The following is a 19,962-nucleotide window of genomic DNA, read 5'->3' on the forward strand; positions in this document are numbered from 1 at the left end:
ATTTGGAAGGAACTTCATTTGTTCACTCAGCCAGTACATACTGAGAGCTTGCTAGGTGTGAGGTGCTATGTAAGGAGTAGGAATACAGTGAACAAGAGAGCATGGTCAGCCCTCGCCCATAAGAGTGTACAGGCTAGTGAGGCAGATGTATGTGAAGTTATCTGTACATGTGTACACTTACACATACACACGTGTTCATATAACATGATCTATAAAAAGGGTTAGGATGTAAGAGTCAGAGTGAGGGATCTGTCTCTGGATGGGGACAGTAAGAGTCAGTTCAGGAGGACTTCCTTGAGCTCTGAAGTTTCACCTAAGAATGGAAGATTCAGAACGTGGTGACAGAGATTGTGGAGCTCACTGTGTCTTTGCTGATCTTTCAGCAAAGGAAGTGAGATTGTTTCTAGCTTCTCTGTTTGGGGTGCTTCTCTGTCAACTAAAAATCTTCATCCTTCAAATATTGCATCATTTGTGTATACTTCATTCATCACTTACTCATGACCCACTCCTCAAGTACCTGCAGTGGGCAAGCATCTGTCCTAGGAGCCGTGTGCTGGGCTGCAGTTAAATCTGAGAGATCATGTGTGGCATTTCTCATGGATTGAGATGTCTGAGTGTCATTGTTTTGGGAGAGCTAGTGGCATGGTTTATAAAGCTTTTTTTCATTTTCTCCATACAGGACAACAGCTTTGAGCAGTTCATTATTAATTATTGTAATGAAAAGCTGCAACAAATCTTCATTGAACTTACTCTTAAAGAAGAGCAGGAGGAGTATATACGGGAGGTAATGTTGAAATGCTTTTTTAAAGTGTTGGTCCTTTTTTACTCATAATATAAATTCTAATTCAGAAGATAGCCTAAACAAGAAGCCGTATTCAAAAGGCTACAAACTGTACGATTCCATCTGTCACTCTAGAAGAGGCAAAGCTGTAGAGACTGATTGCCTATAAAAAGCTATAGAGTCAGGGGTTGCCAGGAGATAGGAGTCGTGAGAGGGTTGTGGCTGCAAAGAGACAGCACGAGGGAATTTTGGGGACTGATTATTGTGGTGGTTACTTGACATTACACATTTGCCAAAACTTAGAGAACTGTATACCAAAAAAAAGTCAGTATCACTGTAAGTAGATTTGAAAATATTTTGAGACTTTTTTCAATATCAAAAAGTATTGAGTATTCAAATGTATAGTAAAAATAGGTAACAGTTATTGAGCGCTTACTACATAGCAGGTATTAAGTGCTATGTATGGGTTGTCTCATTTAATGTAGTCTTAAAATAACCAGAAGTAGTGTTTGCAGAGTCTTTTCATCATTAATTTAAAAATATATATTTGCTTTTCACTCTTTTATTTTTTAAAATAGCCAGTCTTTTTCCAGATATAAAATTAGTTATTTCAAAAAATAAAAGGGAGGAATTGTTATGTTTATATTTTTATTTCCTTTTTTGTTTATTTGCCTTAATATTTTAGTAATGATATTACCTATTTTCCTTTATTTTCTTAGTATCATTTAAAGCCATTAAGGACACTGAATTCTCTTTTATCTTTCTTTCCATATAGATTTTTCTAATGTGATTGTTATCCCCATTGACTTAGTAAAACAACCCATTTACTCGAAAGCTAAATCATAAATATTTCATCTTTATTTTTTAGAGTACTCATTATGCTTCAGAAATGTTTTATACTTGTCTGGCACCTTTTGGTAACATAAATATTCTAAAAGCACGATTCATTCTTTTCCTGTCTTCTCATCATGAAGAGAATGCCCAAACTTTGATGGGTAACTTAAAACAGTTTGTACAGATCGTTTAAAACGCTTCTAAGAATATATAGAAAGATTCCTAGCTTGCTTTATGAATAGAAGACAAATAAATGTTTACATTTATAGACAGAATATAAGTAGACACAGAAAGATTACATTTGTCTTTACGGATTTGGCTTTGTAGCCAGTGTTAGAACCAGTGGATAGGTTTTCATGTCTTTCCTTATGTTGAAAATGCTTTATGGTAGCGCTGGCCTTTTTTTAACACTTGAAAGAGTTAACTTCCCTAAAACACAAGATTGACTCTAAAATTAATTTTTTTCCTTATGATTACAGATTCAGAACAGAAGAATCTAGGCCTTAAATTCTTGGGATCAAGCTCTAACTTATTTCCTTATAAACATTGTAAACATACACAAAGTAATATTGACCCAAGGGCCTGTTGAGTAAATATTTGGCCCAGGGCCAGTGAAGTGCATGGGAAATTGCTGCAGATGGGAGAGTGGAATGGAAGGCAGTCTCAGAACAGGTCAAGGGTGTTTGCTTCAATCAGATTATGTCAGTGATAGGCAGCTGCATTGAGAAAGTTTTGGGAACTGCCTGTGACATTTGCAGTACCCATTCTGTAAAGAAAATAAATTCAGAGAGGAAGGGAAATATGATAAGATGAGCAAAGTCTGCTTTATGGATGGTAGTGTCGTGGCTTCATCTTGTGTCATTGGATTTTGTTCTGTTTTGTCTTTTAGGATATAGAATGGACTCACATCGACTACTTCAATAATGCTATCATTTGTGACCTAATAGAAAATGTGAGTACTTAGGTACAGTTTTCTAAAGAATGTTTTAGTACTATAATTCACCCTTACAAATGTTCTCAGTGCCTCAATGTTAAGCGTTAGTGTTTTCACTGTTACACACACACACACACACACACACACACACGTTAAGGAACTGCAGAGTTCTAGAGATTTTATTGTAGCCCTAAGAGATCATACACAGTTCTTGAACACATAAATAGACAGCTGGATGTTTTGATACTTAGCCAGGATCCCCTGTGGCCATATCACAACACCCTTTTATGACCTTCAGACACCAGGCCTTAAAGGTACCAGCCTTTCTTGTATGGTTGGATTCCAGGTCTGTTCCATGGCTCCTGGGCATGTGAGTACTGATCAGAGTAGGCTCTGAGCAACCATCCAGTTTTTTGCCAAATCATAATATTCATTTCATTCCCAAAGCTCTAATGACTTCTTAACATACTATTCAGCAGGTATTATATTAAGTTTAAGAGACATAAAGGGACGACTCCTGGAGCTGAGTTAAGTGGGACCCCAGAAGTGGCTCTAGTACAGCTGTAGCATTGATTCAGATCATACATGCAGAGGTCATTGCATGTGTGACTGCGGGTGGCCAGGGACCTGGAATTTTTCAGGTGACCCAAGTATGTGGGTATGCGAAAAGGCTTAAAGTGTGAAAAATTATTGGATAATTTCGAGTAAGCTTTCTGAATCCAAGATTTTTGTTTTTAGATCATATTCTGTAGTTTATTATAAATGAATTAAATGTAGGAAGACTAATTTTGTGTGTGGAAAACAGGAAACTAATTTATGCTTGGGATTCCTAATACCTGATTTTGAATAAGTAATTTGAAACAGTCTATAAGCTTTGTTGTCCTTCAGTAAGCAAGACCAGTTTAGTGAGGTGAGTGCTGTGTTTAAGGAATACAATCACATGCTCTGAATGAGTATCAGATCATTTTCTACTCATCTTTTACAAAGCTTTTTGGGAAATATGTAATTAGCCAGTATTTTTTTCCTCAGTATTCAGCATATTCCTAAAAGTTGTTTCTCTGATTAAATTGAACATTAAAAACAATATTCTAAGGCATCACTATTTTTCAATAAGAAATAAACTGTGGTTCAAAAAATCTGAACAATGTTGAATGGGAACACTAATATTCCATGTAAGCAGTTCAGATCTCTGATTTTGGCACTGAAAAGTGAATTTCCTAAAAACTTTCCTGGTACATTTTGTGAAGGAGGTAATTTGCTATGGGAATCTTAGGTTTCAGAATTTCTGGTTAGTATGTTTTCCTTGATAAATATAACCTTGCATTTAATTATTCTCTTTTAAGAAGGGAAGAAAAAGAACAGTGGTCATACACTTAATTTAAGTAGATTATCTCAGCCAAAAATTCCCTTGCAATATGATTGAAGAAGCTCATGTTCACATAGGAACCAGGGTATATAAAGGAAATGTTTCCTTCCAGCATCATTAAACAATAATGTTTGTTCTGGGGGGATGTTATGAACACACTTGATTCCTGAGAGTCCACACTTCCCCAGGGTTTTGTGTGGAATGAATAAATGCTGGTCAGAGGATGTCGTGGCCTTGTGAGCAGAAGGGGAGAGGAACCAGAGGACTTTGCCTGGGTGGAAGTAGGTGGGGTTGATGGTCAGTGGAGTGGATTGTTTATGGAATTAAGACTTATGACCCCATAGGGGCAGTCCATAGAGCAGCAGTCTTTATTTAGCAAAGTAGAAGCTTCCTGACTTCTGGTTCAGTTTAGGGCTGACTACTCTTGGAATAAAAATGACCACAGGGTCTAGATATGCAACAAATAAATTTTCACTTATGTTTAACATCCATTTAGAAATTCCACATGAATTTCTAAAATCTGAATCTATATGAAACAGATATTCTTGAAATCAGCTTGATTGCAGTGATTGTTAAAAGCAGCATCTCAAATCACAGCATTTTATTCTAGAAAATTAGCTTTATTTTGAACACATGAACAATTTGGAAACATGGAAAACGAGTTTCCTTCTTAGGAGTGAATCAAATAATGGCCTTAGAAGACTGTGCTTTGTGATTTGAGACATGTTATAGAGGCTGTATTGTCACATTCATTTCTGCTTTTAGATTTGTTTTTGAATCTTTGAGATCCAACTTGTCTTTTTCTAAGAGTGTAAATTTCAGTCCTCACCAGGCTAAGGTGTCTGAGGCAACTCCCGGGTACTGTTACGCGGGGAGAGGGAAACCAAGAAGAGACACTCTTCCCAACCACACCACCATTCACACACCTGGGACCCTTCAGGAAAGAGCTGATTCCTGAGGCTTTTGTTATTGTTTTGATTCTCTGCTTTTTGTTATAACTGAACAGACTTTTCTTGTGACTAAGTTGATTGTGTTTGATGGTGTCATTAGGAATAATTATTAAAACAATACAGTGAGGAAGGAAGGAAACTTTCTTATTTCCCTTTTCCCAGAACACAAATGGAATCCTGGCCATGCTGGATGAGGAGTGCCTCAGACCTGGCACAGTCACTGATGAGACCTTCTTAGAAAAGCTGAACCAAGTATGTGCCACCCACCAGCACTTTGAGAGCAGGATGAGCAAGTGCTCTCGGTTCCTCAACGACACGTCTCTGCCTCACAGCTGCTTCAGGATCCAGCATTATGCTGGAAAGGTATGGGGGAGCCGTGAGCACCCAGTCAGGCCTGCCAAGTTACCCCTGCAAGGAGGCTGTGCCCAGAGATGGGCGTTTGAAACCCCATTAACTTGTGAGGACAAATTGAGCTGCTAAAGTGGTTGAATCAATAAATATTCAATAGAATCTGGGCCATGTTGACTAAAATCTTATTAATATAGAAAACCGAAAGCAAAGCTAATGGACTTAATGAAGAGTCTAAATATATTTTTTGAATCAAACTCTTAAGTTATCCTATATAAAATATCTATTAACACCATTGAAGGAGACTTGCCAGTACAAATTAGGAGTCAGTAAAGACTTAAGGCTTTAAAAACACAAGCCATTTAGCAAAAATAATGAATTGTCTGAGATTTTGAAATGACATTAGGGAAAATATTTACTTTTTTTAAAAAGTACTTATTTATTTGATTAATATTTGGGGGAATTAATTTTATGTCATCTAATATATAAAGACAACCCTAAAAACAATCTTAATTGATTAATCTTTAGAATCCTGAAAGGTTATTGATTAGAGCTAATACTTCCTTTTTCATAAAATTACAAACTTCAAAGGGGAAAAAATTCATGATTATACATTTGTAAAAATTAAGTATATAGTACCTGAATTATCTCTAATTTCAGAATGTTAGAACTTGGTACTTTATGTTGTTATTAGCCTATATTATTAAAAGATAATTTCTAATCAGTTTTTCTACTGCTTCAGGATATTTATGAAAATGTTAGTATTGTTTCTATTTTGCCCTATCTACTTTTAAACAGACTAGAATTGGCATATGAGAACTAAAAAATAAAAGTAAAACCCCAGAATATTTTCAGACTCCTAAAAAAATGCAAAATCCTTTGAAAATGTTATGATAACATTTTTGGAGTTTATTCTTGCAAATCCTGAATGGTAATAGAATTTATTTTGATCTTGTCTGTGATTTAGACAGATGGAATTTAAACTTGGAGGCGAACTCAGTATGAGAGTGTGACTAACGTGTCAGGGATTTTTTGATGGTGAAGGAAGAGGCTGCAGTGTAGATAGTCTTGGAGTATTTTTAATAGTTGTTTGACATTATAGCATGCAATGTGCTGTCATTGAGTTCTATGTGCTGCTTATAGGTGCTGTACCAAGTGGAAGGATTTGTTGACAAAAACAACGACCTTCTCTATCGAGACCTGTCCCAAGCCATGTGGAAGGCCAGCCATGCCCTCATCAAGTCTTTGTTCCCCGAAGGGAATCCCGCCAAGATCAACCTGAAAAGGCCTCCTACAGCAGGCTCACAGTTCAAGGCATCCGTGGCCACTCTGATGAAGAACCTACAGACCAAGAACCCAAACTATATTAGGTATTTCCGGCACATACAACTTGCAGTTTAAATGTGAGAGCACCCGAAGGAATATCATTTTTCCCTTTGTTTCAGTCTGAGTGTAGCCCAAGCAGAGGGTAACTAAAGTACTTACAGATTAAATAATACCTTATCAGGGATTGGCTTAAAAAATGCTCCACTATCCTTTCCCCTAAAATAAGAAAGTAAAAAAGTAAAGTGTGGTGGAGAAGATAGTAGATACTTAATGAAGCTCAGTGGTTGACACCTAGGTGTTTTCAACTTTATGTTTATTATTATTTTTTTTAATGGCAAGTTAACAAAATGTAAGCGTTTTTTCTGGTCAGTGTTTTGCAGAAAATTTGTTGGCTTCATTTGGGATTCTTGTTATTTTAGCTTAGAGCACAGCATTGAAGCAAGTGCTTTAGTTACAACTCTGGCACTTCTTAGGAGACATGCACTGTTTTCTTCCCTGTGAGAGGTGTAGGCCTGGAGAAAGTAATGATTCCTAAAGCAACCTGAATTTTTTTCAAGGCAGTAGAAAGAACTTCTTAAAAGGGGCCGGGCGTGGTGGCTCACACCTCTAATCCCAACACTTTGGGAGGCGGAGTCGGGTGGATCACCTTAGGTCAGGAGTTTGAGACTAGCCTGGCCAGCATGGCAAAACCCTGTCTCTACTAAAAATATAAAAAATTAGCTGGGTGTGGTGGTGGGAACCTATAATCGCAGCTTCCTGGGAGGCTGAGGCAGGAGAATCACTTGGACCCAGGAGGCAGAGGATGCAGTGAGCTGAGGTCGCACCACTGCACTCCAGCCTGGGCGACAGAGCAAGACTACGTCTCAAAAAAAAAAAAAAGACTTCTGGGCTCTTCTCTTTTTCTGCTTCTAGGGCATCTTAGACAAAACTCTCTAGATTTAGTGAAGACCAGCTAGGATTAGAGTTTGCTATGTGTGTATTTGGTGAGCTAGATAATAGAAGGAATGTGTCTGGTGGGTCAGATTTCACAGAGCACACCCATACCCACAAATACCTTCTATAGTTGTCTTTGAAAATGCAGTTATGAGGAAACAAGAGTGAAGAATATTTTTGTGTTTAGTTTGTGTGCCTGATATTTATATTTACAGAAATTTAAGTAGACAAAACCCTCTGGTTTGATTGCTGTTGGATTAGAACATATGTTGGAGAGGATCCTAGTTTCAAAAAAATCCAAGAAACTTTCTGTGATGAGTTGCTTTTGTTATTCTCAATTGAATGAATGTTTTTTTGCATCTTAAGTGTATTTTATTGAGGTGTCATTTATGTGAAGTGATATGCACAGTTCTGAAGTGAACAGTTCAATTTTTTTTTAACAATTATATATACTTTAATAACCACCACCCAGGTTAAGACATAAAACATTTCCATTACCTCAGAAAGCTTCTTCATTCCCCTCCTTTTTTTAATTTTTACAGTTTTTCTAAGAAATCTTAATAAACCCCCAAGGTTGTGAATATATTATTGTATATTTCCTTCTAGAAGTTTTGTAGTTTCAGATTTCATATTTAGGTCTCTTTCCCCCCAGTGTAGATATCCTGTTGCACTAACACCATATTGAAAAGAAAACAGTCTCCTTTTCCCATTGATTTGCTTTGTGGCCTTTATTGATAATCAGTTGAATGTATATATGGGGGTCTGAACTTACTAGTCTGTTCCATTTATCTATTTGTCCGTCTTTCTTTAAGCCAGAGAGTAGACATCATTTTTATAAATGGTAAAAGAGAAAGCATAGTAACACTGATGCCAAACAACCTAAGATGTAGTTGTCCACATAAGTATGTAATTTCACAGTTGTAGTTAGGCAGCCATAATCATGAATGTTTAAGTATTAGTTAGGACACAAGGATTGTTATAGTATGATCCAAAGCTAACAATGATGTAAGCAAGACTGATGTTTATTTCTTCAGTAACTTCTAAGTATGAGGACTCCAGAGCCGACAGGGCAGCTCCTTCTGTTTTGTGGCCCTGCCGTTTCCTGGACGTGTTCCTCGTCTGCATGGTCAAAGATGGCTGTCCACCATGTCAGCATTTGCAGGCAGCAGTAAGCTGGAGGAGACCAAGGGGAGAGCCCATCCCTTCTTTTAAGAACACTGACTAGAGGCTGCAGACATTACTTCCCCTCTGATCCTAGCGGCCAGAAGTTGCTCACCTGGCCACACCTACTTGCAAAGGAGGTTGGAAAATAAAGCTTTTCCCTGGGCAGCAAAGTGCCCTGTTAAGAAAGGAGAGCAGATATAGGGAGGACACAGTGTTTTTAATCTTTTTATTGAGGTATAATACATATATATTAAAGTGCATGGATCTTAACTGTACAGCTTCTTGAAGTTTTACAGATGTATGTGCTTGTGTTACCCCATCCAGACCAAGTGGTAAAACATTCCCATCAGTTCAGAAGGTTCCCTTGTGTCCCTTGCATGTCGATCCCCCACTACTACCTCTCCCCAGAGGTAACAGCAATACTGATTTTTAACCATGGCTTAGTTTTGCTTGAACTTGATATAAATGGAATCATAACTAGAGCATGTGTTCTTGTGTTGGACTTTCACTCAATGAAATGTTAGTGATACTCATCCACATTATTGCATTTATTAGTGTGTTCTTTTTAAAATTACTGTGCCTGCAGTATTGTATTTATTTTTAGGTTGTTGTAAAATGATTTGAAATAATTTCAAAAGTAATGACTGGGTTTCTTAAGAATAACAAATAATTGTTTTGCTATGAAACAGTTATATATAATACTTTATTAAAACATAGATAATTATATCCATAAGAGGCAGTTTGTAACCTAAAATCTTTGTAATCTTTAAGGTGTATCAAACCGAATGATAAAAAAGCAGCACACATCTTCACCGAAGCTCTAGTGTGTCATCAGATCAGGTACCTGGGGCTTTTGGAGAATGTCCGAGTGCGGAGGGCAGGCTACGCCTTCAGGCAGGCCTATGAACCTTGCCTAGAAAGATACAAAATGCTTTGTAAACAGACATGGCCTCATTGGAAAGGACCAGCCAGGTAAGAAATTCAGTGACCATATTTAATAATGAATGTTTTAAGTAGTAAAATAATAGGGGTTTTTTTTTCACATAAAATTCATAAAACAGAATTTTATGAAAAACTGGGTATAACCTCTGTTTTGGACCTTCTTCCATTAGGATACCATTTTGTGCTAAGGTCAAAACAAGACTTATCAAATCCACATTTGGGACTTGTATGGCAATAACATTAATTTTTAGAATATTTCCAAGGTAGGCTCGTAGGAGGTGATTTGTAATTTGATACATTTATATTTGTGTAGAATCATAGAAGGGTAGAATTAGAGACAGGTTGGAGTACCACTTGTCGCTTTTCCCATGAAAAATTTGGCTGCAGAGAGAATCAGTGGGTGGGTGAAGGTCCCTCTCTTTGCCTAGATCTGTACCAGTTAATCGATAGACAGTACAAGCAGGTAGGATTCACAATGTCAGTGTTACTGCTGGGAAAGCTAGATTAGAGAATTTAGCTTGGACCCGGTGCCATACAGCTTTCAGCTTGTCTATCCTGAACTGCATTTACTCATCCAGTCCCAGACAGAGTGCTGGGGTACACCGCAGGCCCAGTGGTGCATCACCATGTCGTGCAAGCTCTCCCTGGGCAGAGAGAACTGTGTACTGACGGGCAGCTGCTGCAGGAGAGAAATGGAGCCTTGCTTATTCAGTGACTTTCCTTCTGCTCTCACCAATCAGAGAGGCTGCTCCTCTGCAGGCTGAAGAAGCTTGCACCTGAATACTGCTGGAGGGCTGACATGCCTGTTCCATGGGCATGGGCAGGATATGGGCGATTTTCATTTAACTATACTGGTATTGCCTACACATTCTCAGTGCACCTGGTCTTTCACAGGAACGTCAGCACTCTTAGGACACTTACCTTGTATTATAAGAAGATCTAGAAACTACAGATGTATGGTGTGGTCTCTGATGCCTAATTTAATACCCTAATTTAATGTAGGATCTGGGTACTGTTTCAGTTCCCATTGCTAATTTCCAGAGTATTATGGTAAACAGGTACCATAATACAGAACATGTATTCACTCCCTGCCTGGCATCTAGTCCTCAGGTAGGTGGAGTGAGGTTTAGTTCTAAAGACTGATGTTGAAACCAGGGTCAAGGATAGAGAGGTCAGGGCCAAGTCCAGTTCTTGCTCCCACTGGGTAAGGCCCACGTTCCTTAGTGTCCCATTGGTCTGGGATTGTCTCTTGGACTGCTTGTATTCTCAGGGGCAGAAACAGTGTTTAAAATATTTTCAGGAATTAACTGAGTGAGTTTAAAATAGATCTGAGTTTCTTGCACACCCTCCTGGCCCAGGTTGGTACATCGTTATACATATATTTGATACAAGTATTGCTTCTACTAATGAAATCAAGAAATTGGCTTTAATACCACATTTTCTTAGAATACATAGTTCTGAACCCAAATTTAGTTTTTCAGTGTTTACTGGACTTGGTTTAATTTGTGGAAAATTCTTTGATAGAAGGATGATTACTGAAAGAGCAGTCACACTTGGAAATGAAGCTATGTTTTATACCACTGAGAACCTGATAACCGTAATAGAAGATAAAACTTTTTGTAACTCAGAAAACTCAGTTTTTATTTTTATTTTTTTAGGTCTGGTGTGGAGGTCCTATTTAATGAATTAGAGATTCCCGTGGAAGAATACTCCTTTGGTAGATCAAAGATTTTCATCCGAAACCCAAGAACAGTATGTAACCAAAACCTTTGCACTCTGAACTTAAGTTGGAATCATATAGGAAAGTTCTTAAAATGTGTTTAACTTTATAACATTACATGAGAGGCTACCATGAATGCCACAAAACACTTGTGTGTTTATCTACAAATAACCAAGAGGCATGGACAGATAAGGGGTAGTGGAAGAATGTGTATTTTTTATGAACCGTCAAAGTCTTTGCTCTGACAGAGTTTACAACACTTAAGAAATCGCAAAGAAACTGTTAGGACAACAGTACAACATTCATAGCAACTGCAGGTAAATTCAGTCTGTATTTGTAGTACCTGAATTATACGTTAATTTCAAGAACTACAGCCCTATTATTTAGAGATACAGGAAAGCACTTAAATGAAAAAAATTTTTTAAGTAAAAAAATACTTTTCACATTCTACCTCATAGAACCCCAAGGAAATCTTTTTGTCAATGAATAGATGAGTGTGAAGTATAATGAGTATAGCAGGTGACTGGTAATTTGGAAACGTTGAGATTATGGAAAGTGTTTAATTCATTTAAGAGAGAATTTTCCAGCATCTGCCTTCCATTAGTTTTCCATAAGTAAACTTAAGCTCAATTCAGCCCCTCTCTGATTTGTCATAAATTCTGAATCACTGGAATAAAAATTCGTAAGTCTTTCATGAATTCATCAAAATAATTTTTTCATGGACCATTATCCATATCATGTATAATGAATATGGTTATTCAATTCTTTTTTTCAATGTAATTGACTCCAACATGATGGCAATTTTGTCTCTTGAAAATTCCTTTCGGTGTGCTGTGAGGTTTCAGAGGATTTTTAATAAGACCATCTATCATTTCTTACTAGTTATTCAAATTAGAAGACCTGAGGAAGCAACGCCTGGAGGACTTGGCCACTCTCATTCAGAAGATATACCGGGGGTGGAAATGCCGCACACACTTCCTGCTAATGAAAAAAAGCCAAATTGTGATTGCTGCCTGGTATAGGAGATATGCGGTAAGAGTCTCAGTCATTTTAAATCAGTAATAACAATGCTCATTTGCCAACATTTATTATGCACTTACTATGTATGTGATTTTTACACACTTAATTCTCCCAACAATCTCATGAGATAATGGATGTTCTTAATGGTTTTTTTTAAAGATGAGAAAACTAAGACACTAAGCTGTTAAGTAATTTGCCCACAGCCACATAGCTATAAGTGATAGAGCTGGGATTTTAATCCAAGACAGTATTGGAGCTCAAGTTCAGTGTACCACACCGCCTTTCACTGATCTAGCTGTATTTGGTTGGAAATACATTTTTAATTTGGTCATCAGATTGGAAGAGACAATGTCCTTTAAACTTTTGATTTAGTTGGGCTAGTTTTTCAGAGTAATTGGCTATTCTTTATTGTACCAGCTTTGAAAGTGGCTTTAATTCCAGAAAGCTAACGGCATGTTTTTGTAGATTTCTGGTGTTGGTTAAAGGATTGCGTTCTCTTTAGTCCTTAGCTATCTGGCTCTGTTAACTATAGGGGAAAGATTCAATAATAAATAATGTTTACCTAATTAATATGAAGTTTCTTTTTGGCATTTCCTTCCTCGCTTGATTGTAGAGGTTTTGTTGAAGGCATACCGCAGGTTTGAGAGAAGCCTGAAGGTTTGCCTCAAGGTTAATTGAAACTTGGGCTGTGCTCTCACAAAATGAATTAGATTTGCACTCACATCTCCTTTCTCATATTCTTCCTCTTTTTCAGCCATAAAGAGACTTTGCTATAGGACTATATATATAATCAAGACATAACTTACGCTGACCTATTCTCACATAGTACATTTTGGTTTATTATTTCCAAGTTTTACAAATGAATGAGGTACTTAAGTGATTAAGCTAAAGAAAATCAGCTTGAGAGTATCTTTACAATGGCTCGTGCTAGTTGAGATTATAACCAACAGTATAAGTCTTAAAATATGAATCTGCCCAGCCATGTGAATGATAGAGTCATTCATATGCATTCTGCAAAGGCACTTTGGACTGTTGTCACCCAGCCTGGTGGCCATGGAGTCTCCTCTGTACACATAGTAGCATCCTTAACTCTGCTGCAGATTCATAATGCTCTGTTTTCTGTTTGGCTGAGAAAGGGAGGACCAACAAGTAAGCAGTCCTCAAGGAGCCCTTTTTATAATTTCTTATTTTGAGGTCATTAAGAAAAGTTTACAAGTATGCTGGATTCATCTGTCTTGAATTCTACAAATATTTTTAAAACTAAAACATGTTAGCAAGGTGGACAAAACAACCTAATTCCTGACTTCCTAAAGCTTATATCTAGTGAAAGACAATATGCATTTAAACAAACAAATAATCAGAACAATTATAGACTGTTGTAAGTGCTAGGAAGGAAACAGAGAACTGAAATAAAGAATAATGGGGAGGCGGGATGTGACCTAAGAGTGATCAAGGAGAAACTTCTGGGAGGGGCCATTTGATCAGAAGGATGAGAAAGAACAGGCAATGCCAAGAACCAGGAAGATTAAGTATTATTTGTACCTTTTCTCCCAATATAAATCTTCAATATCACCAGATTTTAAAATGTCACTATGTATCATTAGTTCATGACGTCAGGAGTTATAAGCAATATTAGTTTGTAGAATGAAAACTAAGAATAGCCCCAGTTTTAGAGAATGCATTAACGTTGCTCTAGTGTTAACATCTCTTTCAAAATTTGAACTACATACCTCAACCAGTTCACTGCGTGTTACTCAAGCCAGTGATTAAACTCATTATTTTCCGTCAACCAGATAACTCAAAAGATTTCTTGAATGCTCCTTTTTAGTTGCTGATTACTTTTAAGTTATTCCATATTTTGTGATATTTCATGTTTCCTAGAGATGAATTTTCAAGTGAGATGTAGTTATTTTCAAGACATTTATGAATTTAAAAAAAAAACAAAAAACACAAAGGTTACAAATGGATGTCAGAGTGATAGTCAGATACCATAGCTGTAGGTTGTTCATACATCTGTGGAATATTACTCTGGGAAGAATCCTAGAGATTTTACATCTCCTCATTTAACAGCTGGGGAAACTGAGGCTCAGAGAAGATGAGTGCCTTGTCTGAGGTCCCAGGATCCTCTTGGATTTTCTGCCTGGCATCCTTTTTTTGTTCCTCTGACCATCTATTGATACCATCACCCATTACCTCTGATTTTCCAAGACAAAGCCTGGAAGCCTGGGAAGGCATCTCCCACCTCAGAGAATAGGGGCTGAGCCATCTAGCACTTCTAACATGAAGAATTCATAATGTGACGTTAGTACTTTGAAATGCTGTGAATTTTCATCAGGGATGCCCATGTTTCAGTGTATATTCCAAAGTGAGTACTGTAAAAGCTCACTTTTCTAGGGAGTATTCCAGCAGCCTCCACTCCAAGGCATCAGCCCTAGAAGTAAGAAAGTCCTCTGGGCATTGAGCTTGTTGAGCCAGAGCTGGGAGCCTCACTAGGTCTTCTTTGACCTTCCCCACCTGGAAGTAACCTCTGCTGCCTCTGAGCCTGCCTCTTGTGCTCTCTGTGCTGCGTCTCTCCCAGGGTACTGTTTATCCTTCATACGGTCGACCTGTGTCCACTTCAAGTCCTTGAGGGCAGGGATGGAGTCAGATGCACATTTATATCCTCATGGTTCTATTAAAAGGCTTTATGCATAGTAGAGGCTCAATATAGAAATATTTAGTTGATTGATAGCAGTTTACTTAAATTTTTAGCTGATTTTCCAGCTTGAGGCAGAGTAAAAGTAGCAAACCTAAAAGAAGCTAGGGAGGTTTAGAGGTGAGTGCAGTAAGTAGCATGGTGAGAAATGATACCAAGAAGAGAGAACTCTCAAAAGCAGATGCAGAACTCAGTGAGTTTTCATTCAGTATGCATTTACTGAGTATCTGCCATGTGTGGAACTCTGTATTATAACAGCATGAGACGAAGAAAGTAATGATAATAATGCAGTGACCTGAGTCATTTAGGAATTATTTTATTCAGCATCCTTAAAGCATACTTTGGATTAACTGTAATAATATTGGATTATTTGATATTTTGGTTTCTTTATGTATTGGTTTCCAGAAGGAGTATGGATAATTAAGGGTCAGTCAGACGATGTGAGCAAATACCCTTTCTCAATCCTTGTGTGCGTTACAGATATGTAACTACAACTGCCAATATCTTCCCCTTTTATCCTACAGCAACAAAAGAGGTACCAGCAGACAAAGAGTTCCGCCTTAGTAATTCAGTCTTACATCCGGGGTTGGAAGGTGAGTTTAAAAGAAGTATGCTTTATTTATTTGGGGTTTTTGGTTTTTCACAAAGGATAATGTCTTTAGGCTCGCCCTGCAGGGGAGGCTCCTCTGCCTCCTGCCTGGCCTGTCAACAGTCAGATGGAAAGAATAAATATTATGGGCCAAACAGGGACCCTGGTGACCATGTCTTGGCCACTTCCTTCTAACCAGCTTTCTTTTTAAGCGCTTTTGTTCTCTAAGCAGGAAGTCCTTGAAGTAATACTCGTACATGATTTCCATATCCCTTTGCCCCGTGTTATTGAGAAAAGCTGTAGTACAGAAGGCTGTCTCACAGCCATTGCTTTCATACTCAGAACCCCGACCCCAGTGACTTCCATAACTGTCCAGTAACCGTCTTGCAGGCTTGCCATCACGACTGGAAGATCCTGAGATCTGGCCAGGACTAGTGGTGGGGACATGGGGGAGTCGTCACAGTGGACACCCTGGTTCCAGGTCCTTCCTGCCAAGACTTGGTTCAAGGGTCAATGAACTATGGGCCCCAGGCCAAATCCAGCCTGCTGCCTGTTATACAGCCTGCAAGCTGAGAATGGTTTTTATATTTTTAAACCGTTGTTTTTAAAAAAGGAAAAGATGATGATTTCGTGACATATGAAAAGTCTATGGAATACACATTTCAGTGTACATAAATAAAGTTTTATTGGAACACAGCCACATTCATTTATTTCACAGATTGGCTGGCTGCTCTAGCACTACAGTGGTAGAGTCAAGTCGTAGCAATAGACTGTGTGACCTTCAGAGCCAAAAGCACTTGACAGAAAAAGTTTACGGATCCCTCATCTAGGTCAACGATACTTCAGAGCATGTTCTGACCCCCTTCCTGTGAGGAGATTCTGTGGCATGGTCTGGATCCAGAGGGGTAGTGCCCAGGCCTGGAGCCCTTTCAGAGGGTAGCCCCTCGGTCCCGAGTCCAGCAACACTGACTGACCTTGCCCAGGCCCTCGACAACTCAAGGGCTTAGTAGTTGTCCCATGGCAAATGGCAAAACACAAATCTGAACATGTAGAGTAAGTGAAATTGCTGCCTGCAGCTTCTTTCTTGGCCTCATGACTGGACCCTGGGGCCCCTTTTGTAGGCTAGGGACCTCAGAGGAAGGACTCGAAGTCCACCTTCAAACCAGGTGTCCTCCTGGCCCCCATACAATCAGTTTCCAGCAACTAATGGAAAGAAACCGCTGGTTTGGGATCAGTGAGATTATTTTGGTTTTGCAGTTTTAAAATCTCTTGAATAAGAAGGACAGCTACAGTTACATTCCAGGCAATAATAAGGAAAGAGATACAGTGGCCTTCAGAGGATCATTGGAATCCTCTGGCCACCTTCTGAGAACTGTTTCATCCCACAGATGTGTGCCAGCTTGTGGTGCTGTAGTGAAAGATTTTTCCTGTTATGTATCGGGATGGGAGGCTGCTGTTGCAGTCAAGTGGAAGCCACACTGTCATGCTTGATGATGTCTTCATTGTCCACCTTCTCATAGTCAGTTTGGGGCTAGTCACCTTCAACTTCTTTAACCTGTGATTTTTCACGATATCGTAGGTGTTAGGACAATCATCTCTTCAGGTTTTTTTTTCAAGTCACTGTCAATTCCATTTTTTTAAACGTTCTTTTGGGTGATTCTACCCTTTAGGCTCGAAAAATTCTGCGGGAACTGAAGCATCAAAAGCGCTGTAAGGAAGCAGTCACGACCATTGCTGCATATTGGCATGGGACCCAGGTAGGCCAGAGACCCCAAGGAAGGTGGTGGGTCAGCAGTAATGTCATGTGGAACCATAAACCCTCGGCTTCAGGGGCAGAAAATGTTTCACTGGCTTGAGCTACTGAGCACGTGTTTGCCTCTTGCTCTTTCCAACATTTTGTTGTGGGGTGGTGGCACATGCTTTTGCATTTACCATTTGGTGGTGACTAGTGTCTCTCTTTTTCTTTCTTCATTGAAAACCAGCAGTAACCTTTCCTGCCTTAAACTTTTCTGTAACTCCTTTTCAAATGCATCACAGGCGCGAAGGGAACTGAGACGGCTGAAGGAGGAGGCTAGGAATAAACATGCTATTGCAGTTATTTGGGCTTACTGGCTTGGATCTAAGGTACTTGTTGCACATATCCCAACACTCCATCCGGGAATTCTGCAATAATCAGTCCTTATCTCTAGACTTTTAGGGGATGAATGACTGCAATTAATAGTGGCTCACACTGGTGCATGTCCTAGCCGCCAGATTTAACACACCTGGAAACATTAGTTCAGTAGTATGCATAGGAAGCTTAGGCATGCGTAGGCCAACAAAACTAATTGCTTACTAAAAAGGCACTAGTACCATTGCTCTTTAAAACAAAACAAAACAACTCTTAAATAACATGCATGTTTAGGTTCCCCGCTCCCCACTGATGAATGCTAGCAGTTTTTTAGAGGTTTTCTGGAGGGGGTGCGCATGTTGGGAATGTTCAAGTTTGGGCTTCAATCGGTCTCTGCAACATGTTGACAATGGAAATGCCTCTAACATATGTCTTTAAAAAATTAATTTATGAATGAAATTTTTTTTTAGGCTCACTGTGGCAGCTATTGATTATTATAAGCAAAATATTACATGTGCAAAGAATTATCATCTGTGATTTAACAGAAAACTATGTTCATGCACAGCTAGCTATAATTGCCACTGAAGAATCCCAGGAATTTCAGCATCAGCTGTTTGTTTTCAGAAACAAAGGCCTCCTGAAATACTCTCACTAATCCCCAGGCATAGTCGTGGGCTCTGTGAACATTTCACATACCCCAAGGGACAAGATTTTTAGATGTTTTTGTTACTTAGAAAATCAAAGGTCATCTTTGCTAAAAATGTGTATTCCAGTTAGAAACACAAACATCAACAGAGTCCTGTGTTTTGAAGTCCACCTTGTCAACATTATAAGCCTATCTTGTGAGAAAATGAGGAAAGTCAACATCTGCCTGAATAAAGAGCTAAATTTGCCAAAAACTAACCAGAGTTGTTCATTTGTGCTTTTCCTGAAATATCTGTGAAGAACAAACTTGTTCCTCTAGTCAACTGAGGGAAATGTTGTAGCAGAAGCAAAAGGACTCTTAGATGGGTCTTGCTAGGATTTCTCCATCCAGTGAGTTCATTTCCCAGTCTCAGTACTATAATATCTTGAACAATTAGTGCCTATTTATATCCTTTAGAATAGCTTGTCTAAGATTGTTTTTTCCCTAACAGTAATTTTTAAACCTATAAGTTTAATCTATAATTGCTTCAGTCTTCAGTATATTTCACTTTGGGGACCTTAGCTAAAATTGAATTTTTATACATGCCACTTTTCATTTGTTGACTAGAAGTAATTTTTGAGTTTTGTTAGTTTTGGTTTTTGTTTGCACTTCAGAGAAATAACCTTTTTTCCTCCCAGTTTTCTAAATGATTGTTCACAAGAGTTATCTTTTTTCTATCCAAAGGGATGAACTCAGACAGGAGTGCATAGCTTCTTCAGCCCAGTGTGCTGTCAGCAAAGGGGAGTCTAATGACGTCATTAGGGCTGTTACTCAGACTTTGAAGGCTTTGATATGGGAGTGAAAGGGTGTAGAGAAGGCAGCAAACAGGGAGAGAGAACAAGGAAGAGAAAAGAAAAAGAATGGAAGTAAGGGGTGGGAAATGATTCCCTTGGGAACCACACAGATTGCCCTCCTCTGGAACAGAATCTCAGTGCACTGAAAATACAAGCGCTGCACCAGCCTGGCACCAATTCTTTGGGTTTAAATTATTATGCACTGTTCTTCTGTCATTCTGAAATCCTTATTCATAAATTGGCTCTTCTATTTGGCGGGGTATCTTTTTCTGGTCATTTGTGCTGTCTGCATTGGGCTGTCTCTTTTATTTACTATCTAAAACATTCTAGGCTCGAAGGGAATTGAAACGCTTGAAGGAGGAGGCTAGGCGTAAGCATGCAGTTGCTGTCATTTGGGCTTACTGGCTTGGACTGAAGGTACTTCCTCAACCACTTGTTTCTGTCCAGGGTGAACTTCATAAAGCCTAGCACCTACTAACCCTGATAAAACGATTGATTATGCTTGCTGATGGTCTGCATAGTCTTGTAGAATGTCATCTTGCTTAATTTTTTTACGTTTTTCAGAAGAAACCTATACACTAATTTTTTTTCTGATTTTGTGATTTCTATTTCTTTAAATAATGGGTTTAATGTAATAGCAATATGGCATGTTTTATTCAAGATACTATGTTATCAAAGTTCTAGTTTGTTATGAGTGTAAAGTTGTTTTTTTAAAATCTGTGAGACACGGTTACAATAGTTGAGTTAAAAGCTGCCCTACATCCACACTGA

The 19,962-nt window shown here is 38.5% G+C and overlaps 1 protein-coding gene across 2 annotated transcripts in view; it reads left to right on the top strand.

Annotated features, from left to right (window-relative positions):
- The window catches only part of MYO1B (myosin IB), a 186,119-nt gene that overhangs the window by 143,007 nt on the left and 23,150 nt on the right, over positions 1–19,962 (top strand). Inside the window, exons 14-23 of one of the 2 annotated variants that reach the window (XM_023217791.2) lie at positions 680–784; positions 2,505–2,567; positions 5,028–5,228; positions 6,357–6,583; positions 9,408–9,608; positions 11,237–11,330; positions 12,181–12,330; positions 15,538–15,606; positions 17,273–17,359; positions 19,522–19,608. In XM_023217791.2, coding sequence (XP_023073559.1) covers positions 680–784; positions 2,505–2,567; positions 5,028–5,228; positions 6,357–6,583; positions 9,408–9,608; positions 11,237–11,330; positions 12,181–12,330; positions 15,538–15,606; positions 17,273–17,359; positions 19,522–19,608 — 1,284 coding nt within the window. The remainder of the gene's footprint in view (positions 1–679; positions 785–2,504; positions 2,568–5,027; positions 5,229–6,356; positions 6,584–9,407; positions 9,609–11,236; positions 11,331–12,180; positions 12,331–15,537; positions 15,607–17,272; positions 17,360–19,521; positions 19,609–19,962) is intronic. The other variant, XM_023217800.2, reaches the window with a different exon arrangement.

The sequence above is a fragment of the Piliocolobus tephrosceles genome, chromosome 11 (genome assembly GCF_002776525.5).
Source record: "Piliocolobus tephrosceles isolate RC106 chromosome 11, ASM277652v3, whole genome shotgun sequence".
Lineage (NCBI taxonomy): Eukaryota > Metazoa > Chordata > Mammalia > Primates > Cercopithecidae > Piliocolobus > Piliocolobus tephrosceles.